The 25,748-nt window shown below is 38.0% G+C and overlaps 1 protein-coding gene across 2 annotated transcripts; it reads left to right on the top strand.

The window, feature by feature from the left end:
* The first annotated feature begins 1,635 nt into the window (after nucleotides 1-1,635).
* LOC122642012 lies at nucleotides 1,636-25,748 on the top strand. 2 transcript variants are annotated; one of them, XM_043835390.1, is made up of 13 exons: nucleotides 1,636-2,114; nucleotides 5,860-5,937; nucleotides 9,593-9,747; nucleotides 13,044-13,119; nucleotides 16,060-16,127; nucleotides 16,340-16,598; nucleotides 16,900-17,028; nucleotides 17,143-17,249; nucleotides 17,343-17,396; nucleotides 17,536-17,619; nucleotides 18,285-18,448; nucleotides 24,733-24,882; nucleotides 25,427-25,744. In XM_043835390.1, exons 1-12 carry the CDS (start codon nucleotides 1,772-1,774, stop codon nucleotides 24,878-24,880), a joined length of 1,665 nt encoding a protein of 554 aa, XP_043691325.1. In that variant the 5' UTR covers nucleotides 1,636-1,771; the 3' UTR covers nucleotides 24,881-24,882; nucleotides 25,427-25,744. The 2 variants fall into 2 exon arrangements, with proteins under 2 accessions (XP_043691325.1, XP_043691324.1); XM_043835389.1 differs by having other exon boundaries at nucleotides 1,637-2,114; nucleotides 25,471-25,748.

Below are 25,748 nucleotides of genomic sequence, written 5' to 3' on the forward strand. Positions count from 1 at the left end.
ACCTTAACTTCCATCAACAAAATGGTAAAGATGTCAACGGGTAGTCGAAGGTTCGTATTTGATCCGCGTTCATATTCATTTAGGAGAATCCATATTAAAAAATCACTATTTGAAAAACTATCCAAATCCGTTTGAAAACTAATAGAATATTATCCAAATCCGTCATCCGATGCGATCCGTTTACATCCTTACCTTCAATTTATTTATTTCTTTTTTTTATTTTTATTTTTGAATTTTAATCAGTTATTTGAGTAGGCAATCTTATAATTTTTACAAAAAACATAAATTATGAAAAGGTAAAGGGCAATACCGTAATCAAGAACCAACATCGGCACATGATCCAGACTCGCAGTTGATATCATGTCACGTTTGTTTCCGTGTGTATCGCGTGAGAGAGAGAGAGAGAGAGAGAGAGAGAGAGAGAGAGAGAGAGCGAGAGGGAAACCGCAGAACAACGAAGGAAGGTATAAGATGTTCCGCTCGCTTCAACGGTATTTTAATTTTCTCTCACATTGGGTCTCTATAATCTATATCATCATCCTTCTACAATTAGGGCAATACTCTCTGAATTCTCAATTGGTTCGCGCCTTTTTTTTCTCCCCTCATTTTCATCTCTCCGCAGAACGAATCTGGCTCAATTTTGAGTCTGATTTGATTCCCAATTGGTCTGGCTAACTTTATTAATTTGATTCTCAAATCGAATCATTGACTTCGGTTGGCGGGAGCTGGTTCTGATGCATTTCGTTCTTGTTATCATCTAAAGAATCGATCTCACCCAAGTTTGCAAAAACTTTTCATTTGGTGCGTGATTAATTGCTTACCTACATTTTGCAATCTTATTGTTTGCATTAGATTTAATTTTCTTCTTCATTTATATTTATAAATTGATAGTCTGAGACATGAACACGGAATGGCCCTCTCTGTCTCCAAGATATTCAGATCAATTAGTTAAGTGTTGCTACTTCTTTTACATATTTCTCCCCCATTGTTTTCTTTTATAATTTCCCACAACTGCTGTTTTGGTGCAACTCTTCTTAATTAGCTCGAAGTTGAAGTTGATTTGACTGTGTGGCTACTGTTGTCTTTGCTGTCGTTCTTGTTATTAGTATTTTTAGTTTTTTGATTTGATCCACTCAACATTATGCCATTGCTGTCAGGTTCTGTTGATTCACAACCAGTTCTTGAATGTTAGCCTTCTTTTCAAGCTCATGTACTACAGTTGGGGTGGTAGGACATTAACTTGAATGTAATTTGGAGCTATGGCAGTTATTTACTTTTGTGAGGTTTTTAGTGAATGTTTTAATGGCTCTTGTTTATACAGAAATTTCTGTAGAATGGTCTTGTGTTTTTTTTTGGTGTTAAAAATGTTACCATTTTCTAATTTATTGCTTGGTATCTTTGGTACTGTGCTGATATTATTGCATTACATGTTTTTGATGACAGGTATAAGAGTGTAATGTTCTAAATGCTACCTGCTTTGCTATGCAGTCTGCTTCTTATATCTGCATAGATTGTACCAATACTAAGGTCCCTGATGTTTTAGGCCATTAAAATATGGTGAGATCATGTTCAATGAGATGTTGATATTATTTGATGTCCTTTTACTTGTCACATTTATAGAAAATCAACACATATATCTCATTACGTGACTGGTGCAGGAAATACATATTGGGTCAATTCATCCAACCATTCATGCATTATGAAGGCTGATTATAGTTCTTCTTTTTCATACATATTTTAGTCATTTGGTTGAAAATTCTGTACTGAGGAAATGCTACCAAAGGTTTCTCGGGGATTCTCCTTCTTTGGGACTGGGGGTCCCTTCATGTTTGATGAGAAGAAGGTTGATGGATCTGCCCCTAGTTCCAAAAGTTCTCCATCTCTTAAACTACAAACAGATAGAGATGTGTATAGACCTGGTGAATCAGTTCTTGTGACTATTGAGATTTGTAACCCTGAGCCCACTTGTGAGAGAGCTGAAAGGGAGAACATGGCTAACAGCATATGTTCACTTCTGGTTGGAAGAATAGCTTTTGAACTGAAGGGAATCGAGAAGTTGGATACTCAGTGGTTTGCCACACAGAAACCATTTCCTGGGTCAAAGCAGAGGAGAGGTTTGTCTTGCTTTTCACTCTAAATTAACGGAGTATTTAAACTAAAATCCATTTGCATGCTTATTGCTATATGATGTTCTCCCTTTTCCTTCTTATGTAATTGCTATCAACATGTTCCAACAGTCCCATATGCGACACAGTGGTCAGTTGGACTGGAGGTTATTCTTTGCCTTTCTGAATCCTCCACTCTACAGGATGTATTTTTAGGGAGATGTCTCAATCATCATATTTGTAATCTTCACCAAGGAATTACTCTATGTTTTTGTCAATGCTATACATTGTATTGCTCTATTATGGGATGGATAAGTAATGGATATTGAATCATACCAGATTGTTGGTATTCTCAACTTGAGTTATATATTTATTTATTTGTTGTTGGTTTAACTCAATATATATTTTTCTAAATGGCAACTGAAAAGTGAATTTGCATGTCAGAACAACAAAGACAGACACTGGATTAGGCCCCTACTTGAGAACCAGGTTGAGCTGATCAATTGAACGTTGAACTGTTCAATTTTAGTTTGTGGAATGTGGACAACAGTTGAAAGTTGAGTGCAGCTTGACTGATGGAATACATGTCAGTTATGAACTAAGAGTTGACAATGAGTTTAGCCCAGAATTTTCTGTAACTGTATTAAGTACTAATTGATTCCTGTGTTGACTTATGAAATTCCATGAAGGATACGACCCTGAATAGAGTGGAATAGTGGATGCTTATTTGTTTGGTTGACCCTAATTATTAAGTTAAAGATTTGTTGAGTTATTTTGTGGCTAACAGATAAATTGATTAAATATATCAATCCATAAGAACCTTCTCTTCCTCCCTTTCCATCTTTTCTCTGACAAATAATGAAAAATTCATTAGGGCCCCATTTGTTTAGAGGGGAAGGTGGGGTGGGATTTTGAAGTGCCACATTAGCATTTTCTCACCCCAATTCTCCCACCTCACCTAAGTCCCCTCTAAACAAATGGAGCCTAGAGGAATACACAGTGAAGAGTTTCAAAAAAAACAACAGGCCCCAGAACCATTAAAGCAATTGTAGGTCTGCCAACTAAATAGGGTCAGCTACATGGATCCTTGCTCTCCAATCAGCTCTATTTGAGGTCATACTTGATACAAGGCCTAAGCTATGCTTGTCTTTCCTCACCACTTCTCCTAGGGTCATTTTAGGACTGCCACTGGCTCTTTTAGTTCCTTCAATCTTAATCAAATCACTTCTCCGTACTGGAGCATCCAAAGGCCTTTGTTGAACACCTCAAACGAATCTCTTAGCTTATAATGTATTAGAGCTACTCCCAAATCAGATGATCATTCCTTACTTTATCCTTCCTAGTTTTGCCACACATTCATCTCAACATCTCCGCTACACTGAGTTTATCTATATGATGCTTCTTAACTGCTCAACATTCCACTCCATACATCATAGCCGGTCGTATGACTGTCGTATAAAATTTTCTTGTAAGTTTTAAAGGAATACGTTGATCACACAACACTTCGGATGCGCTTCTCTACTTCATCCATCCTATTTTATTTCTCTTTTAAACACCATCCTCTATATCACCTTCTTTATTTATGATTGAGCCTAGATACCTAAGTAATCACTTTGTGGAATCTCGGTCTCATCAATTTTCACCACCTCATTATCTGACCTGGTGTAACTAAAGTTACACACCATATAATTTCTCTTCATTTTACTTATCTTAAAATCTTATGATTCCAAGGTTGATCTCCGTAACTCCAATTTGGCGTTAATCCCTGCTTTTCTCTCATCCACCAAAACAATATCATCAGCAAAAAACATACACCAAGGAACTTGATCTTGATTGTCTGTGGTTAAATCATCCATGATAAGTGCAAACAAATAAGGGCTTAAAGCTGATCCTTGATGTAAACCAACTGTACAAAGCAAATATAACAAACATAAAATCTACTCTACACAACTTGTGTTTACAAAGGATAGAAGGCACCAAAACAAACCCTAGGCCTCACCACTCTCTATGAAGAGAGACATAAGCTTAATTCTCTAGTAGTTTCCATTCCTAAACGGCCCCAAGTAAACATTCATGAGTCATGATCTCCCTATTTGTATCCTAAAGGAAACAACCTGTCCTTGACAGTCCATGTCATGCCCTGTTTGTTGGGGAATAGGTCAGAAACCACATTGTTAACTCTGGTAAACATTTTTTTTAGGGGAGCCGGGGTTGGGAGGGGGGGGGGGGGCCCTCCCCATTGTAAGATAATATTGATTTGGGGTCTTAGCGAATCAATTTCTTTAATGATAACATGGGCATCTGCCCCAATGCTAAGTATTTGGAAGACAATTTCATTTGTCGATGTATATTTGAAAGAATCATTCCTGCACAGTGCATACAATGCTTCAAGTTTGGAAAAAACATGCTTATGAACATGAGTATCAACTTTGTGCATCTTGATGTCACATTACTGTGCTTTTTAGTTCTAGACTGTAGGGGCACAAACTTGGTAATGAATTTGTAATGTTCCACAGTTATGTGGTATTTTGTTATGGGCTTTGATTTCCTACACAGTGCACATAGGAAGCCCTTCCTATATGGCCCCTATTATCTGCCATCTGGATTTCTAGGGGGTCCAAATTTTGGGGGTCCTGAGTGCCCTACTCACGTATCCAAGTTTCAGCCCTAATGGAAAAATAAAGCTTTTTGAAAAATAAGCAAAGTAGCTGTCCATGTGGCATAATAAGGCTTTAAAAGTTCGTTGAAAATCAAGCTTGTGCTTAAATAGTTGAAAATAAATGGACACTTGAAAATAGATGGGAAAGTGCTGATACAATGGGTAGTATGTGATTGAATTTGGATATGAAATTTGAAAAATGGCAAAATCTGGAACTTATCCTATCTATCCAACGGTTGGAATTGCCAAATTTCCTTTCCACATGTCAAAAAACAAGGTGGGCCAAGTAGAAAACCCTTCCTATGTGGGCCATGCAAAGAGCCTTTTGCCTTTAATTACCTATTACAGAGATGGTGTGTTTTGATTCTTTTTTTTTTTTTAGTTATTTACTGCTTTTCAGTTTTACGAAAAAGACAAATGATTACTTGTTGTATATTTGCAAATTATTTTGCCTTTTATATTAAAATATATAGTCTGTACAACCACTATAGGTGATAAAGTCACATGGTTGATTATTCATACTACCCTGCAGCCATCATTTTTGTATAGCCATATGTATGAGCTGCCAACTCACCTCTGGGATTTGCCATGCATAGTCTGGGTCTTGTGCCAAATATGACCTCAGATAGAGCCTATTGGAGGGCAAGGATCCATGTTGTCGACACCATGTAGCTGAGATTTTCCTAAAATCCTGGGCTATCCTCTTTCCTCTTATTTTCATTTTTCATTTTCCATTTCTCACTTTTCTTATCTCATTTCTTCATTCCTCTTACTTTACTTTCACTTTGTGAGGACCTCAGTTTTCCCTACTTTGTTTTAAAAGGTTCAATGTATTGTTGGGATAAGGCTGAGTTGTTGTTGTAGGTGGTCAGATTTCACAGTGTTTTTTAAACATTAGAATCCCTAGTTTGTTCTTTAAGACAAAATTTTCAGAGAAGACAAAGGCAAACAATATGCACCCAAACATTCATGAGCAATAAATTATCATTTTTGAGTAAGACATTCATCATTGCTTTTTTGGCCAAATACGTGCTAACATGGAGATCTTTCTTGTTATTAATTGATATGGCTTAATTTTGTTATTGATTTGTGCAGGTGAACAGGTTTTTCTAGACTGTTCTACACCTTCCATCATTTCAAATCAGATCATTTCCTCAGGCGGCACTAAAACATGTAAGCCACTCTGCACTCCTATAACTGAACTAAATTTAGTGCTAAAATCAGGACAAAATATTTTAGAATGTAGACTATTGTGCGGCCACCTTGTTCTGCCTTTGTAATAGTAGTATTTCACTTAAGGGGAGAAATTGAGAATCTTTACGTGGTGTAGGGAATATGTGTGATTTTGAAAAAACTAAAAGGGGTAATGCATGGGCATATGAGTAACAATAATGGAGACTTGGAGAGATAAAAAGGAGCATTGCTATTAATAATATTGTGCCAAATAAAAGGGGAAGAATAGGGATCTTGCTAGGGGTAGTATTACCCCTTCTTATTTTCCTTACAAGTTAAAAAAGGGAACTAACCCCACTATGCAGCCAGCTTCAGAAAGATCACACAGCTACAATGGTTTCTCTGCTCACTTAAACTCAAATTTTCTTCCTTTTTCATTTATTCGATGGGTACGTCCTGATTCTTGAATAGAGTTGAAATTGGGTCCTTTTAACTCCAGTAGCATGAGCTATCTGGAACAACACTTTGATAGACCCTATGCTCCTCATAATGGTAACTGGGTTTGTGCCCTTATTATCCTCTTAATGGTAACTGAGTTTGTCCTATTTTCTTTATTTCTAGTCTTCTATGAGTAAGCATGAGTAGTAATCCTCCATGACTGCATTGCAGTAAATCCATGGGCTATGGAAGTTCCTAATGCTAATCCAAGAAACATCTCAACTAGGTTTTGTAGTCTGCAACAAATGTTAAATCAGTGCTCAATATATTGCTATACATTGCTTGAGAATTGGCAAATGGGGAAGTAACCTACTGATTCCTGATTGGATTCACGAAGGCTGTGATAGTTGGCATAATTTCTTGTACTGGATGATTTATTGTTGAACGGAGTTTTACAAGCATGAGACTGTATTGTAGTCCTTTGAGGCAAGTGTTCAGTGAAATATCTCTGGGGCTTAAGGCTCATGATCAAGTGCAAGACTTTTTTTGTTTGGTTGTGAATCGATTAATTGTAATTATATTGAATCAACTCAAGAAAGCTGGCTGTATGTTTAGGAGGCTGTGCAATTGGCACGGGCCCAAACAGGGCCCACTACAAAAAGCGACTGAAACCCCTTTACTTATCAATTAACAAAATTATCTGATGCAGATCTGTTGAGAACCGTGGGATGGGAATATTCCCTCTTTGTTATTAGGGTTTTATTTATTTTTTCTTATTTTACCTTTTTGCCCTTGGGGTTGTAATTCTTATTATAAATAAAGAGGACCTCTGTCATTTATGACAAGTCACATCATTCCCAAAACCTCTGATTCTGTAATACTCCTCCATCGGATTTGGTCGATCTATCTAGTTGGGTCGAACCGTACCGAGGGGGCTTCGCCCTGCATCTCAGAAAAAAGTTCCATTCAGGTTGCCACAAAAAATGTCGGAGCGGGTTATTCTTCGAAACGGGTACAAGAATTCGAGACATACATAACAAAATGTAGAACCCTTAATGTAACATTGCCTATTCTATACATTGTTTGAATGCTATGAGACATAATTGGCAAGTAAAACAAGTAAATTATGCAATAATAGATGAAGACACGTAATATGAATAATTATTTAAGAAATAATTAAAGACTTAAAGTTTCTACTACAAAGTACAGTGAACAATGCGTATTTTTTTTGTCATATAAAACATCTACCCCCTTACAACAAGTATGGCATATTATTTTTTTCAAAAAATAGTTTTTGGGGATAGTAACTTTACCTGTAATGGTTGAATGTAGCCAAATCTTCCACAGTAAGTAGCAATTGATCTCTTCATAGTGATGTATCAACCCCCGGTAGTGTATCCCAATAGTATTGATTGATGATGTGGCAAAAAATATGATCCAAGCCTTTTCCCCCTTTTCTAGGTTTAAATCCATGAAATTGATGAGTTTTGTTCGAAATTTTGAACTAAGGGTCGAGACCCTGCCTATTTATAATGGGTTTCGTACCATTTCGGCGAGACGGTGCGAAGTGTACAGACATCTCGCCGAAATTTCAGTTGAGGTTTACCTAAATTGTGTAGAATAGAGATCTCATATGAGATCTTGTCTTGACCAGGTTGAGATCCTCGAGTTTCCCGAGATCTCGTCGAGTTTTAGAACTATGCATGAGATCAAAGGCTCAATACATATATAACCCAACTCAAGGCTTATTCCCAATAAGATAAGCCCCATAGATGACTTATCTGCATCAAAGCCAGTGGATATCCATATTCCGATCATTATGTCACTCTCTAATTGCTTCATGAAAGATTGTGTACACTTGGTTTATGGCTATGTGTGGTACAACTAATGCTATTATTACTACATCCATCAGAGAAGCTTCTCTAAGAGGGTCAGGAATCTGCCATATGGTAGACTAGTTGCCACTCTATTCATCATAGGTGTGAATCGTGTGATGCATCATGCATGTAGTATGTTTCAGCTGGAATGGAGTTCTCCATGTGCCAAAATAAACAGGAGGCTGTCTAGAGGGGAAAGAAATTCTTTTCTATTATACCAGCTACTGTGACTTGGAGTTTGTGGCGTGAAATGAATTAGATGGCATCCCAAAATCATGCTGAATCAGCATATAGAGTTTCTGCACTGGCTAAAGAGAAAATTATCCCTTGGGATTCTATCTGCAAATAGTTTTCTGAGATGTCCCCATCTAACACAAGAAGAGACAGGTGGTTTTTTATTCTTTTTTGTGTAATTTCCAGTCTGTTGAATTCTGTAAAGCTTCTGACTTTGGGGCTTTGTGAAGCGTAGTAGATCTTTATAAAATGTTAAACATGGTTGAAAAGTAAACTATTTGAAAAATGTTTTGATGGAAAATAGAAGGGAAAAGTGCTATACAGTATGGCCCTATGGGTTGGGGCGCGGCTATTCCAGAGGAACCCTATCTATCCAATGGTGAGAATAACCAGAGAATCCCTCAACGTGGCTCAATTAGGTAAATCCTGTAGAGAAGCTCTCTAAGTGACCCTTATCTTGTAGTAGTAGTTGTTGTTACTCAACTTGAAAAAGCTTTATCCCAACCGGTTGGAATCATTTTTTCGCTATTCTACTCTGTTTAAAGTCATATTTGCCCTATTTTGTTACTATTGTTATTTACCTTTTTTTTTTTTTTTTTTTTTGAAAACTCTTTATGAGTTATGTTTCTCCTTAATGTTAATAATAATCACCATCATTAGTGGTATTATTATTATTATTATTTGAATGAGTAGATTCCTGCCTCTAATGGATTTTGTGCTTGTATTGGACCTTAGATCAATCATGTGTGTGTGAGCTTGAGATGATGGCCTTAACGTGTAGATTCCTTCAGGTGACTGAGCCTTAGTCTTGAGTTCGAGCTCGAGTCAAGCTAACATACTATTGGCTCCACTCAGCTAATTAATGGCCTTATTCTGTGCATTTTTTTTAGCAAAAATGTTATTATCATTATTATTTTTGATAAATAGCAATTTATTAATATTTAGGTTAGTTGCTTTCATATATCAAATAATTCTTCTGTTATGTGCATGGTAGTTTTGATCTTTAATATTTCCATACTAATCAAAATTTTCTAGATTTGTAACAGTATTTTGATCAAATTTATTTGATTCTTACTTGTTGCTTGTTGAAAATTTTTCATCTGCAGACATAGTACGAACAGAGCTACCAAAGATCATACCTCCATCATACAGGGGTGCCACTATTCGTTATCTCTATTATGTTAGAACTACACTTTCTGGACAGTGGTTGATATTGGAGAATGGCCATTCCAGTATGGAGCGCAAGGATCTGATTCAGCTGGTTGGTATTTTAGCTTCTGTAGTAGATTTAAACAGTTTCTGAAATAAACTTCAGTTCTGTTGTTTTAGCTCTGTGCATTGCTTCATGGTGCACTCTTATTGACAGAGTTATCATTGTTCTTTTCTTCCCACTTTTCTATTTTCCTTTTCCATTTCCTTGAATGAATTTTGTGTTACAGAGCAAATTTTCTTATTAGAAGGTTATCTCCAGTTTGGTCCTCCTGAGTCCTGACCATTAGATTGGGTTGTTATCATCTAGATGGTCCTGTTGTCAAACTTAGTGATCTATTTAAACCGTATGGCTATCATCAATTGGATTCTCTGCTTCGTATTTTCAGCAGTCCATTCCACAACCCCCTCCCCCCCCCCCAAAAAAAATAACTTTTCAACCACTTTTCAAAACCTGTTGTGATGCATTGATCTCTGATTACCATAGTTGTCACGGCGTTTAGAGGCGGTGGAGAGGGTCAAAAGTAAGGCGACACCAAGTAGGTGGTCAAGGTGTCCAAGGTGCCTGGACGCCTTGACAACTATGCTGATTACACCATTTTTTTTTCCTTTCTTGAGCCTTCCTCCTTGAGGCTTCCTGCGTATTTGAAGGTTATCTCCAGTTTGGTCATCAATCTAGGGAAAAGTACCATTGTCAGAGTAAGGAAATGTGATGATAAGCTGGTATGAATGGGTGTCTGATATTTTCATTGCTTTGTAGTCTCTCTCTCCTTCCTCTGGGAAGTGAATTGATTGTTGAGATGCTCCAAGGAGAGCATGCCCTATGGAAACGAAACATCTTTGGATGTTACCCTTGTCCAAACTGCCCTTGCAAATCTTCAACTCACTATATTTCCCTTAGAATGTTGGCTGTGGTCGCTGAAAGGATTAAAAGACTACAAATGGATTTTTTTAATGGAAAGGAAAGGGAGAGAAACAAGGTTTAGAACTTTGGTGGATTAAGAATTCTAAAGGTCATAAATGAATCATGCTGTACTTAGGAAATGGGTATGAAGCTTTGATAGTGAGCAGGGGAACCTTTGGGGGATGATTATTGGTGTAGAATATGATGGTTCCAGTTGGAGACGGAAACCAAAGAAGATCAACTCTTGTTATGGGACTTCCTTGTACAAAGGAGTTATGAAAGCACATGAAGTTATCTTCCTGAGATCTATTATACTAGGACAGATTTGGGAGAAGGTGGGGATCTTTGGGGGGGGGGGGGGGGGCTGATTGATATGGTACAATTATATGACCTTTGCCCAAGGCTATATCACTTCTTCCATTAATAATTACTCCAGATCCATTCTTGCTTCAAAATTGTCGATGAAAGAATTATTTGCAACCCTCTCCCAATAAGGAAATTAAATAAAATAGAGTTGGAGGGATGCAACTTTTCTTCTAACATAGTGGCAGAGGCCCCTTGTGAAGGGGTGGGCTGAGTAGTGTGAAATGAAGGAATTAGGAAGATTCTTGAGGAAGGCACTTTATGAGTCCATTTTGTCAAGATGGGAGATTAGTTCACCTATTCATCAGATTTGCTGGAAGTCAGTTCTTAGTTCCTCCAATATTGGAAGCCTTCTTGTAGGTTCTTGCTCTTGACAAGGAGCTCAGTATTGATAAGCTCCAAGATGCCCACTGGAGATGGGGTGGGGGCATTCACTGTGGAGAACAAATTTTGGGTAATATATTTTTGATAGGGAGAGTAGACAGAGGATTATGGTTCAGCCCCTTGCCCTCTCCCTCCTACTATTCATGGGACCAAGTGATTAAGAGGTTGGAAGCATTGGCAGGAGACCAAAACTTCCCATGTCCTTCTCTTTCTCCTTTATCCATTTTTTTGTGGGATCTCTTTGCGCATCCTTGCACTCTCCTGGAAAGTCCCCTTCCTCATTCCTTTTATTCCCTCCATTTTCTACCATCCAAGAAATTAGAAGAATTCCTATGCTTTGTCTGTATAGTGGGAGTGTGTGTGGCTGAGCCAAAACCATAGTTGTCTAGGCAATGCCTAGGCATCCAGGCACCTTTTGCTGGAAGGGTGCCATGGTCTCCTAGGCGACACCTATTCAACGCCTTGACATCTTGTTGGTGTTGCCTTGATTTTTCCCTCCTCCAAAGCCTAGGATCACCTAGATGCCATGACAACTGTGGCCAAAACTGGGCTGAACTCACAGTCTTGGCCAGACTGATAATGGTATGTTGTGTGTTGGAGTATTGTCTCCACCACACTTATATTACTTCACTAATAATAAGAAAGAAATTACATACACCTCCCTAGGGAGGTAAAAGGTAAAAAAGGAAAATTACAACATAAGGTAACTTGGCAACAAACTAGTTCCTGAACTGCCCTTATTACATAAACTCTAACAGTGTGGACGACAACTTTTTCCTGGATTTAGTTGCTCAACCACCTGCCACATTCACTTTTGTAAGATAGGTTTCCTCTATTATCAAATTGGCAAATACATAATTTGCTAGTTAGAAGTGTTTTTCGATCAATCATGTTATGCCTTAACTTTTGTAGAGTCGGTTCTGTTTATTGATTTAATGTATGTGTATGGAGTTTCAATTCTCATTATTATTTTTTTTTGGGATAGAAAGCTCTCATTATTTTATCATTTTTTGTATCTGCTGCTGGGTTTCCATATTTCTGATACTATTTTTTTAAAGGAATTTACATGTAGTTTCTTGTGAATTTTCTCAATCAGACTGCCCTGTCAAGAGTTTGGTGATTATACGTATGGTTAGGGACTCTGTTATCATGCTAGGTTGGTCAAACTAGTGGATCTCTCTTGCTAGTCTCCATAAATATCTTCTTTCGTCCATTGTGTCTAGATATCTAGGAATAATTCCTAATGTTTTCTGTGATGATGAAGTTGATTCTGATATATCACTATATGAAACATGTGTTCTTTGTGGTAATTGTTTTTTCGGCTTGTATGCTTGGTGAATAGATTCAATTTCATATGCAATTGCTTAAGTTTCTGTTAGGTTTGATATTTTTCGCCTCTGCTAGTCTACGCTGCCACCCTTGGAAAAATTGTATGCATAGTTAACAGTTGTCACAGACTCACAGCGTCTAGGCGACCTAATGCATTGGAGGGGGCCTGGACGTAAGGCTATACCAATAAGGCGACCAATTTGACCAAGGCGACCAATTTGACCAAGGCGCCTGGACGCTTAGGTGTCTCCTAGGATGCACCTTGACAACTATGATTGTACGGCTGTATAGGGTTTTTTTTAAAAAAAAAAATAAAAATAAATGTATCCTTCATGTTTAGTTGTGTTAATAATCAGCAAACTCTGCAGGAAGCTCGTGCTCCATTGCAAATATGGATCACACAGAAGACCAGTAGCTTGCTAAATGAAGAAGGTCAATATGATGGTATACTCCTCATTTATATAAGCTGTGAAGATGTAATTTATGTTCTTGAAATTGCCTTGTGCTATTAACAGTTAAAAGAATTTTGGGTGTTTGTTTTGTCATTAGTCATGATTTCAAATGTCTATGCATCTCAATTTGCAGAATCAGCTGGACATGGTTGAAGTTTCCTCCAACAGTAACATGCTAAACTTTATTTGCCACTAGTTACTTGCTATAACTAAAGCTTTTGGGTAGCACAATTCAACACTCTTACAGTGCTTCAAATAGAGGATAACTTGCAGGAGCAGAACAAAACTTGATGCCAAACAAGTTCAAGTGTTTATCCCATTCTTCAAAACCCTACCAAATGATCCAAGGGCTGTTTGATTCTTTGATCGTCTGATTACTACATTTCCCATGGAGCTTATGCAACGATCATTGCCAAGACAGTCTCCCCTTGGTGCCACGTATGGTGTTTCCACGTGAGTGCGTGTCACGTGCAGGGCGGTGTGTGTACAGACATGATGTGAGGGAGGGTTGATACACATTGTTGTTTCCCTTACAGTTCAAGCTTTTAAGATAAGTGGTTGTAACACAAAATAGGCTGCAATATATGAAAAATTGATAGAGGAAGACTATTCTGTTGATTAGTTCGATACGACGATACATCCTTTTATTGACTCAAACCCTACAGAACAGTGATGAGAAATAACTGTATTAACTACTACCAATCATTGACAAATAGGATTTTAGTAAAAGAAACAAAGTAACACTTAAAATTGGAAAATTGATAGCTGAAACTCAAAATAGAAACTTCCAGCTAGACTTCCTTGCAGCAGTAGAACTCTTTCTTCCAATGATATGTTGGTATCGATATTGTGGGCCCTATAAGGCTACAACTACTCCCATAGGGCTCCAATTAGTTAACTAAGTATGAAAGCAAAAGAGATAGAGAAGTGAGGGAAATATTAGCATCGAAAGATGCTGCTGGCAGAACCTCCTGTTCTGGTGTTTCTCTTGCTCTGTGACACCCAGTCTGAAATAATCATCTACTGTTGGACCTCCTACATGATATCATCAGTGGATCTCAACTCTTGGAAGTATGGGAACATGGAAATCAGCCACTGTATACAAGGATTTAAGTATCGGAATCAGGTATCGTATCAAAGGGGTGATTTTAAGAGACGTATTGTATGGAGAGACTCAAGATGCGCTAAAGGTATGCATGGAACTGGTCAGGAAATCCATGGATGTGCATATGTACATATAAAATACAATTTTGAAGCATACAACACCTTATTATGCAATATGTAAGTCTATATCAGCTTGATGCACGGATTTGAGTAATTTTTACTTAATCTAGTGAAGGGAAGGAGGGTGAAAGCTTTCTGTTTGGGTACAGAAAAATGAAAAGCAAATGTAGAAATAGTTTGAAATGAAATTAGGGTGAAGGATGGAATGGTATTGTATGATTGGGATTGGCTAGCGATAAAAGGAATTAGGGTTCTGTGTAGTTGGATGAGAGTTTTAAGGATGAATGGGTTGGACATTGATGGACAGAAAATAGAAAGGGAGAAAACTCTCTTACGCTCAGATTTGATGGTAATTGATGGTACTGGTTCACAGTTTGAATGAAGTAGGTTATGAGGATGGTATGTTGGTGACTTTCGAATTAAGATAATGGTGAAAGAGGACTGACATTTTGGTTGGACTAGGCTGCCAAATCAGTAAACATTGAGGCGAATTTTTTTCTCGGACAGGCTAGGATGCGAGTAGAGGCTATCAATATAATTTCGTAACTATTTGGTGGTTCTCAATAATTAAAAGAAGTTCTGTTTATGTACCTGTATTCTGCCAATTAAATACAAACAAGTGATTCTGCACCCAAAAAAAAAAAAGAAAAAAGAATTAAACGGAATACGAGTCCAAAAATAAAAGTAGAAGGTAGAATAAGAGGATAGATATAATAACGAGGAATTCACCCTGGGTTTGAGGAAATCCACCTTCAAAAGTGTGTGTAGATCCGCAAAGAAATAGCATAAAGCTTGAGAGAAAATCATTTCATTGATTGTAAAATTCTTGCCAAGGGTATATATACTTAAGTAAGCCTAAGGCCTAAAAGCCCACAAACAATTTATTATGATATGGTCACTGCAAAACAAAACTATCTTTGACCGGACATGTTGCCTAACCTATCCAACCTATTAAAAACTGTACATACTACGGACAAACCTTAATTATACAAGAACCAGGCCTAAGAGTACCTTACATGGATGCAACAAGCAAATAACCCTTATCTGGCCTGCAACATTATTCATCTTAAGATGGTCCCAGCCCCCTTCTTTCTTTCTTCTTGCCTTTCTTAAACTTTCAATCATCCCTGTGACTCCAAATTGTTATCCTTGTGTATGTGTTTGAACAGTCAAGGAGCCCTCTATCATGATGAGAGAAATTTGAGATGTTTCTGTGGCTTATATTCTATGGATGTTGTTGCCACGCCGCTCACATTATATTGAAGTTGTTAATCAAACTATAGTTTATTTTTGGGGGTTATAGTCTGGGACCGAGGGTACCATCCCCTGACTGGAACCCGTTAGGACTCGAACTGAACTATATAGAAGCATCCTGAATCTGGTCTATTGACACACACAATCATAGTTGAAAAAAAAAATAAAGGTGATCTGATTTTGTAAATTGTTTGGCGAACCCAGAGGAAGCCTTAAATGGTTGCTTAGAGTAGCAAGATCTCATATGATTTTCTGCTTATACTTGGCCCTTTGTTCCTGTGCTTTAAGATGAACACAATTGTCAAGCTCCAACTTGTGTGCTTCATTTCAATATTCATCCATTTGAACCACTACATTTTGATAGATAGTATCCATCTGCATTTTGATGCTTTTCAGTATTCATATTGAAAGAATAGCATGTGAGGAACTTAACTGTGCTGGTCAATGTTTGCAGGGATTTTGCCTGCTATGACCATCCAAACAGATATTTATTGGAAAGAGAAGGATGCAGATTCTGAATGGGTAGGCATTTGACCATATTGGGTGGCACTTATTTATTCTATTCCATGTGGCTTGTTGGAAATCCTTTCAGTGTTCTGTTTATGCTTTTGAACGTACGGACAACCACATTAAGAATATTTTGAAGTTTCAATGATGCATGTACAAGTTGTAATTGAATATTTGTCACAACTAACCAGTTCTTTGAATTAAAAGCATTTATACTGTATTTACAGGCTAGAGCCAATGAAACATTTGATGGAGTTGAAGAAGGCTATGAAAGCTCAAGGGATGAGATCTCATCTGTTTCTTCTTACAATCCTGCAAAGGGAAATCTAGAGCGGGCTTTTGGAAGTTCTTTATCCTTGCAATCATCTGCAGCAAGGTCTTCAAACAAAGATCTGTCATATCCCCAAGGAGAACATTCCAGTTTGTCTTCATATGTGGCACTTCCCCAGCTCTCTGTAACTGAGGTCTTATATGATCCTGTTGGGGGTAAGCTTCTTTCCCCCCCCCCCTATTCTGGAATCTAGAACTATTTTCTCCTTAGCTTCTCTATAGAAAAGAGTTTTTTTTTTTTCTGGTGAAGTTTACTACGTCTTTAACATATTGTTCAGTTCTGTAATAGTTATCTTGTCAGTTTGTGGTTGCGTTTGTCTCACTTTGAGTTCATAATGCACAAGTTCTTATGCATTGTATTTTGCATGGTTTCTTAGCTATTGAGAAAGCCATATTAATTTCGTACAGTTTTACTTTGAAGTTTGATTCCAGAATGATGGTTTATTCTTGCAAACAGATGTACCCTCTCCTACGAAGCCTTCAGCTATTATCTCTCCTAGTCAGCAGAGAAAGCTTACAAATCCCTTTTCCCCTGACGATGATGTTGGAACACCCTCTGTACTTGGATCTATTGAGCCTGTAGCATGTAAATAATCGTACTTTCTTCACCATATAGCATCTGTTTTTCTCTAATTGCTGGGATCTCAAGATTTTCTGTATTAATATCGGTAAGCTTATTTGTGGCAAACATTTTCTGCAGCAGAAGGCTTTATTCGTGGACGATCTTACAATATCCGGTTGGATGATCAAGTTTTGCTCCGATACACCCCCAAGAACTCCGACTCAACCTATTACTTCAGTGATATGGTAAAGATACGGCAATAACTTTGTATTCACTTTCTGCATTTCTCCAATGACTGCAGCAGCTTTGCATTTATTTCTTTAATATCTTGGCAACAGATTGGTGGCACTCTCACTTTCTTTCATGAAGAAGGAGCAAGGAGATGCCTTGAGGTAATTGTATACTTGATTAAGTAGGACAGTCTGAAGAATCTGATATGTGCACACACACATGCACACACATACATTACATTGAAGGTCAACTGATGCTCGTTCTTTAGTCATAATGACTAGAACTATTAATGTCTCCCAGGTTTCAGTAACCCTAGAGACTTCAGAAACTATAGCTCAGCGTTTTGTCCATCCTTCACGAAGGAATTCCCCAACAAATACAAAGGTACATTGCTTTTCTTCTTCATGTATTCATAGGTACCAGACTCATTTTGATATGAGTTCATACTAAATCATTCTTTTGAGGGAGATCAATCTCTTTCCCCTTCTCCTCTCCCTATGGATGGTACCAGTACTGTGGATGGGTTGCCCTGTATCCACCACATTGCAGCTCAGTTTGTACTTGGTACCCAAAGATGGCCCAGATGTTGCTTGCGCCCTCCCTTACTCATGGTAAATTTCAGTCTAAAAGCAGTCTGTTTTGTCATGATAATGAAACCTTCCTTTTTTGGCTGGTGTTGGGACCTAAAAGGTCAATATTTTGACAGCTGAAACTATAAGGCCCTTTTACAATGTTGGCTTAGGGTCTTTAGCTCATGTAATCAGACCTAGGTGATCATTCTCCTTTCATACTTTTTTGTCATCAATTCTTAAAATTTAAAATAAATTTGTATCGGACCCACATGTGTACCTTGCTCTATGCTCTTTTGGGGTACCGTATAACATGCCTTATATTTACTTAAGAGACCGATATGCATATGGTCAGAACCACACAGATTATTTCTTTTTTATTTTCTGTTATGTTAGTTGTTTTCTCTTCTTATGTTTTGCTGCTTGGACTTATGATTCAGTTTCATTGAGTTTGTCAGACCAATTTGTGTCCCCTTGTAGGTACAGAGCGATTACCATGAAGTTGTATCTGATTTGGTTCAGACAAGCTTTCTTTTCTCCATTCCCATGGATGGACCTATGTCTTTTTCCACGCCTCATGTTTCAGTGCAGTGGGCTCTCCGCTTTGAGTTTTTTACAACACCCAAAAATGTGGATTGGACCAGGTACATCTGCGACATGTATATTGTTTAAGTAGTTGTCATTTTAGTGTCTAGTATTTCTTATTAGTTTTTTGTTATAGTTTCTCACTGCAAGGGTGCAGCCACAGCGGAAAATGCTGAATAGCTTCTCTAAAGCACATATTTACAGATTGGGAATGGCTGGGTTCTGGTGACACAGGCCCTGTGCTGCACAATGAGTTTGCTGCACTAATAATTTGCCATCCCCCACCATTTAGTAGTTCCTATTTTAAAGAATGGATGGGTAAAAATTCAACACAATCAATTTATTATCCATCATATGTTATGCAGTTTAATTTATATAATTATCTTCCTGACGTGTAAACAACATAGATTAGTAGTGCTGGCCTACTGGGATGAGTATGTTGAGAACTTGAGATGGATGAATGCTAAAACTCGAAAAGATAAAATAAGAATGAACACCTCAGAGGTAATTTACAAATACTTCTGTTACATCAAAAGTTGAGAGTAAGTTGTTTAAGGTGGCATTGACACGTGAAAGAAGACATGTGAATGCATTGTAGGGAGGATCGGTATGATTCAGATTGGAGTGGTTAAAAACGCAAGGGGCAAGCCTGATATGACTTTGGGAGAAGTGGTGAGAAACGAGTTGAATGGTGAAACAGGATACATGGAGCCAACTCTATTAGTTGGGTTGAGTACTAAATTTTTTTCCCTTCTAAAAAAATAAAGTTAAATAAATGATTCTAATCACTTGTTTCAGGTTGATTTTCCTCATAGAAAAGGTTTTCTATCTGTGATGCATAAAATGGTGAGTCTTGATTTCTTTTTATCAAGATACAAGGAAAATTATTAGTGCCTAAAACCACTCCATGGGTCTTGTGACTTGATATTGTAGTATTTTTGTATTTGTTTAAGATGGAGATGATTGTGTGATCCTTTGTGTTAATTTTGTTGACGTTTACATGCTGTAAAAGATTAAGATATCTGAATCCAAGGAGGATTTTAATTCAGGTCCTAGAGCATCCGTTATTCAATCTCTTTGTAAACAATAAAGAAGAGAAAGAAATACAGGAGAAGAGGGAGGAAGAAGAGAAAGAGAGGCTGCTGTAACTCTGGGAGTCACAATCATGAGGTTTAGACTCCCTAATCTATTCAATGTATCATAACCCCTAACAAGGGCATAATGGGTACCAAATAAGAAAAGAAAAAGAAAATAAAAGAGAGGCAGCAAAGAGGAGTCGGTGATTTGCCACCAACCGAGCAAGAGAACCATCAGGGTTGACTTAACAACATACACCCAGCAATAACCAATAGTAGACTTACTTCTAGGTAAGGGGAACAAGATCCCATGTGTGATTTTCTTCCAAGGCTAACAGTTCCTCCTCCATAGCGGTGCTCCAACCAGGACTTGACAACGCCTCTGCAATAGACTTAGGAATAGGATGATGAACAATAGTAGAAAACAAGAATAAAAAGAAGAAGATAAACCAGAATAAGATACAAAATTTGAGAGGGGATGTTGGGTACAACTCCAAACACCCTTACGCTGAGCAATAGGAAGGTCAAGATCAGGAAGGGGAATACTTAGCTCCGGATCTGTAGACAAAGATGATGAGGCGGGTGAGGTAGAGATTGAGGGTGCAGGATCAACCCAAGGATGACGAGTAAACACCTGTCGTACGATTGGTGGAGGAGGCGGCGGTGGTGCTGGAACTGACGGAATTTGTGAAATAGAGTGCTGAACAATATGTATGGGAAGATCATCATCCAACTCAGACAAAACAAATGACCCATCTGGATAAGATGTGGACTCGAAGAAAGAAACATCGGCCGTGACAAAATATTTTGCAACTCATGGGAATAACATCTATAGCCTTTTTGGGTATGAGAATAACGAAGAAAAGACATTTGAGAGCTTTGGGATCCAACTTTGACAAACCAGGACGATGATTACGAATAAAACGAACTCACCCAAAGACTCATGGAGGTAGAACAAATAAAGGTTCAGAAGGATACAACAATGAATGACAAATACCACCACATAGAATGGAAGAAGGCATGATTATTAAAATAGCACTATAGCATGCTACCAACACAGCATTAGCCCAAAAAGACTTAGCCACCTTCATCTAAAAAAGAAGGGACCGAGTAACTTCCATTAAATGGCTATTTCTTTAGTTAAAAAACACCAAACAGTAAGGTGTGTCGAAACAAGAAGACTAATGAAACATACCACGTTCAACCATAAATTAAGAAAATGGGCCAGAAAAATATTCTTTGGCATTGTCACCGCATAGAATATGAATAGATGTATGCAATTGAGTCTGAATTTCAGCAATAAATACACAAAAAATAGAAAATAATTTAGAATGATTTTTCATTAAATAAAGCCAAGTGGCTCCAGAATAGTCGTCAACAAAAGTAACAAAATTTTTGAACCCCAACTTAGACACAATTGGACAAGGACCCCACACATCCGAATGAACTAAAGCAAAAGGGGGCACAGACCGTTTATTGACTTGAGGGGAATAACTTACACGATGGAGCTTCCCAAATTGACACGACTCACATTCTAAACTAGAAAGGGAATTAAAGCGAGAATCAATTTTCTTTAAACTTTGCAAAGTTGGATGACCCAGGCGGCAGTGAACTTGATGAGGAGACAGAAAACTCAAGCATGCAACTAAAGGAGAATCTTCAATTAGATACATCCCCCCCCCTTCATGGATTCATGGCCCCTACCAATCATCTTCTTCGTTGTAAGATCTTGAAAAACACACGAATTGGGATAAAAGGTTACTAAACTGTTGTATGCATTAGTAAGGTTACTGACAGACAAAAGATTAAAAGGAAAACCTGAAAGAAGAATTGGGATGAACAGTCCCAGTGCCATTGATCTTTGCCAAAGAACCATCAACCAAAGTGACACTGGAAGAGGAATTGTGGAAGGAGGAAAAGAATACCTGAAACACCAGACATGTGATTGGATGCACTTGAATTAATGATCCAGGGACGAGAAGAAGATGAGAGACATGCAGTGACATTACCTGTCTAGACAAAAGTAGCAGTGGAGAGCGGGGAAGACTGAGAAATATGAAACTGGTTATACCGTGCATATTCGTCATCTGTCATCATAACCATCTTACTCTCAGGCTGTCCATCTTGGGTGGTAGACTCAATACTAGCAGCTGAATTAGCAAACTGCTGTTGAGGTGGTTAGCCATGAAGTTTCCAACAAAAAACGTTGGATATGTCTTGGCTTGCCACAATGATTGCACATTGGTGCTGTCCCTGAACCGTTTGAAGTGTTATGAGTACCAGAAGTTTGCCCTTTGCCATTGCCATTGCCACTACCAGTCCCACGACCTCCTTCACGATTAGTGTTTTGTAATACAAGAGCTGAATTGTCCACTGGTGTAGTGTCACGAGAGACCACCTTATCACTGCCAAGAATCTGAGAATGAACAGAGTCATATTCTGTTTCAAGACCACCCAAAAAACCCATAACTGCTAGTTGTTCCCTCTGGCCCTGCATCCGTTGCACATCAGTATTGATAGGAAGTAAAGAATTCCACTTTTCATGAGTTTGAGGTTGACTCTTCCGATCAACCCGATAAAATTCCTGTGACAACTCATAAATACGAGAAAGATTATTTTGTCTAGAATAGAAAGTATTCAAGTACTCCCACAACTCCTTCAAAGTATCGATGTGAGTAACAAGATCAACAATATGATTCTGCATAGAATTCAGCAGCTGTCCCAAGATCCGTGCATCAATGGTATCCATGTAGTATCCGCGGCAGGTTTAATCTGTGTCAAGTGACTCTGTTGATCATGACTTATCAAAACTAATTTTCAATCTTCTTCCATTGCTGGAAATTAGTAGCCCCTTCTAGTTTCTTCTCTGTGATCCGATTTGAGGATGAAGACTCATTCTCAGCCACTACATTCTTTGTATCTGCCATCAATCCAAATAACTCAGGAACCGAACGAAAGGATCACAAGGTAAGTCAGCAACTCACATACCAGCAACCCAAGCACAAATCAATTGATTCAAAATCGATCCCCCCCCCCCCCCCCCGAAAATAAATAAATAAAAAAAAATCCCAAAACTAATTGATCCCAAGAAAATCGATTCCAACAACAGATTGATCACCTCCAAGATTTCGAACCAAACACATCGCTCCACAACATTGATCGATCACCTTCTAAAAATCAATCGATCAGTCTTCATGATGCTCTATACGAAAACAGGGGGTGTTCAACCCCCCCCCCCCCCGGGCAGATGTAGCAGTACCGAACTTGATCAGATGTGTGGTAGTGCTAAGGATCAAGCTCTGATACCATGTAAATAATAAAGAAGAGAAAGAAATAAAGGAGAAGGGAAGAAGAGAAAGAGAGGGTAACTCCAGAGTTACAACCGTGAGGTTTAGACTCCCTATTCTATTCAATATATAATGCATAACCCTAACAACGGCATAAAGGTGATGTAAACAAGTCACTTAGGGCTTATTTTAGTGGAAATAAGCTTTGGATTGGGACATATATGTATTGGAACTTTGATCCTATGGGTTTATTTTGGAATTAGCCAATTTAATGAGCCTAAAATATGGGTAGAAAGTAGGAAAACGGGATTTGCTTCATTAGTTTAGTTAGAGTCTTATTTTGAGTCTGTTTTCTTTATTATTTCACTTTCTTAGTCAATTTAGGTTACTTATTAGTTAAGGATAGGTTTAGGCCTTTCCTTTTTAGCGTTTAAGTCTATTTTTGAGTCTTCTATATAAGTTCGCATGGGAGGCCAGCATTGAACAAGAATTTGATTAATGAAATATTGGCTTTAGTCTTTGTGAAAATCCTGAGATAGGTTGGGTGAGATGCCTAGGGTGAGATAGCCAATTCCCTTCCCTCATCTCCATCCATTGGTTATTGAATCCAAACCCTAATTTTGTTCAAATCGAGTTCAAGAGTGCTACAAGCTGCTGGGATTTCTTTCAATTGATTGTCACATCGATTTCTTGAAGATTTTCACATCAAGATCATTGTTGCTTCAACAGATTACAAATTTGTGGTTTTTTTTTCATTTGTTACTTCAACCAAGGAAATTGTTCCCTCATTTGAGTTTCTATTGTTCTCTTGTTTCCTTTATTTTTAGTTCCCATTGTTCTCTTAGTTCCATCATATGATTTTAGTTCCCATTGCTCTCTTTCTTGTTCTTTGGAGTTTTTCTATTTGATCCTGCATGGGATTAGACCTATTCAGGTTCTAGTCTTGCATTAAAAGGGAAAAGCACCAAAATAAGAAAATAAAAAAGCAAATAAAAGAGAGGCAGCGAGGAGGAGTCGGTGATTGGTGCCACGAGTCCTCCCCCTCAACTGACAACTCCTAACACTCTTATGTACCTATTTATTGCGTGGTTTGTCTTCTATGTAAGTTTCTTTAATAGGTATCAATAGGAGAAAAAAAAAGTGGGGCAGAATTGTTCATGTTTATGCTGGGTTTTACCTTTAATAAACATGTTGGCCTAGTGTTGAAATTCATTGTTACCCATCTAGGTTTGGCACTTAGTTGTTTTCACTCCTCCAATTTTGGGTCATTTGTAGTTTCAGTTGATAGGAAAAATGTTAAGGATAGGCAATAACTAGACACTGTCTAGTTTCATTGTTATCTGTATGTTAGAGATAAGGTTTGTGACTCAGCCTTACCTAACATACCTTATTTGTATTTGTCATCCTCTCTATAAATAAACAATGACCTCTGTCATTCTAGACAAGTCAATCCAATCTCTCAATCTCTTCTTCGGTACTGAATGAGGGCAAGGGAAGAGCATTTATTGTAGTGCTTTAAGTGGTCTTCTGATGTACATTAACGTCCTTTCAGTGGATTCTTTGTATTTCATTAGAGGGGTTACTTCTGGTGCCTGCTTATGCAAAACATTGATTTTTTTGGCATAACACCTGAATGTGTCACATGTTTGGTGATCCAGGAACCTCCAATGAGTGATGATCTGATAGTTTTTGATAATCGTAGCTGTAGAATAGAATATGATAGATGATGTTTAAAAAGTCCAATCCTAGAGATCTACAGAGCCAATATTCAATTGACTGATGGTCTCTGTTTAAAGTTCTTGAGTTAATGTCTGCATTCTATCAGTACACAACAGTATACATGGCCGCATCCTATGAGGATGATGATTTTTTAAGATAACTATATATGTGAACCATGTGATTATGTGTATTCACTTATATGCATTTAACTTTCCATATTTGCATTTTACCATCTGTTACTGATTGTTTCTCTTAAGCCAGATATGAGCATCCTCTTCTTATCGAGGGAAGAGATAAAGGTGAGTGGGTTCTCCCAATAAGAGTCCATGCACCTCCACTGCGTAGTCAGGCTGCTCACTCAAGAACTGAGAGGCCCTCGTCTCTAGGACCATTGTGGGTTCGTGGTTGAAGGTCAGTTTTTCTCTGTCAAAGTCCACACTTGTTCCACTAATTTCTTCAAAGCTCAACCAAAAGAGTAGGTGTTTGATGTGGATAATCTTCTGTGTGTGTGTGTGTGAATTATTTGTGTTTCTTTGGAAGTGTTACACATTGTTGTCTCATGAGCATGATCTAGCTTTCGGAGAAATTGTGCTTTATTTGTAAGAAATGCCTCACTTTTAGAGGAAAGACCTTGGTATGCCCCAAGTAGTTCTTTGAGTAAATTTGACATCTATATCATTGGCATCATATCCAACAGTTGACCACCGAAGACATAACCACCATTCTTTCCTGAGAACCCTAACAAGCGACTCGACTCAACTCAATTAACTCTTATCCCCAACTGAATGAGTTTGGCTACATGGATCCTGTTTTGTTCATCAACTAATTACTCAAACTAAATACTTTCTGATTGTTATCCAGCACTTTTGCTTATGCTATGCTGTTTTCCCATTGTTCTTTCTTTTCTTTTTTTCTTCTTCTGATTAATTTGATTAAACCATTTCAGTGAGGTCAGGAATGGTATGGTAATGAAGGTATTCTTCTTGGTTTTTGTTGTAGTTTCCAGTCTTGTTGAGTGAAAGCTTTATGAAGGTAGGAATCAGATTGATCTCTACTGCAGTACAATGGTGTAAGGGGAATTTTATCAACTGTGAATGTAGTCTGCAAGTGCAGTGTAAAATGCCAATAGAGGCAACAGTGAAGGGAGGACATCATCAAATTTGCGTTCAGTCTGCAAGTACAGTGTAGTATGCCTATAGAGGACACAACCTATGTTACAGTCGGTGAAGCATATTCTCTGGATCATTGAGCATCAAGACTTGTGCCCCCCACCCCCA

This window comes from Telopea speciosissima, chromosome 10 (genome assembly GCF_018873765.1).
Source record: "Telopea speciosissima isolate NSW1024214 ecotype Mountain lineage chromosome 10, Tspe_v1, whole genome shotgun sequence".
In the NCBI taxonomy this organism is placed as follows: domain Eukaryota; kingdom Viridiplantae; phylum Streptophyta; class Magnoliopsida; order Proteales; family Proteaceae; genus Telopea; species Telopea speciosissima.

Bases quoted from the DNA above. Each gene is read 5' to 3' on its own strand.
- LOC122642012 (XM_043835390.1), top strand. From the start codon at position 1,772: ATGCTACCAAAGGTTTCTCGGGGATTCTCCTTCTTTGGGACTGGGGGT. The intron at 9,748-13,043 runs GTTGGTATTTTA...CAAACTCTGCAG, and splicing joins GCAAGGATCTGATTCAGCTG to GAAGCTCGTGCTCCATTGCA. The intron at 17,620-18,284 runs GTACATTGCTTT...GTCCCCTTGTAG, and splicing joins ATTCCCCAACAAATACAAAG to GTACAGAGCGATTACCATGA.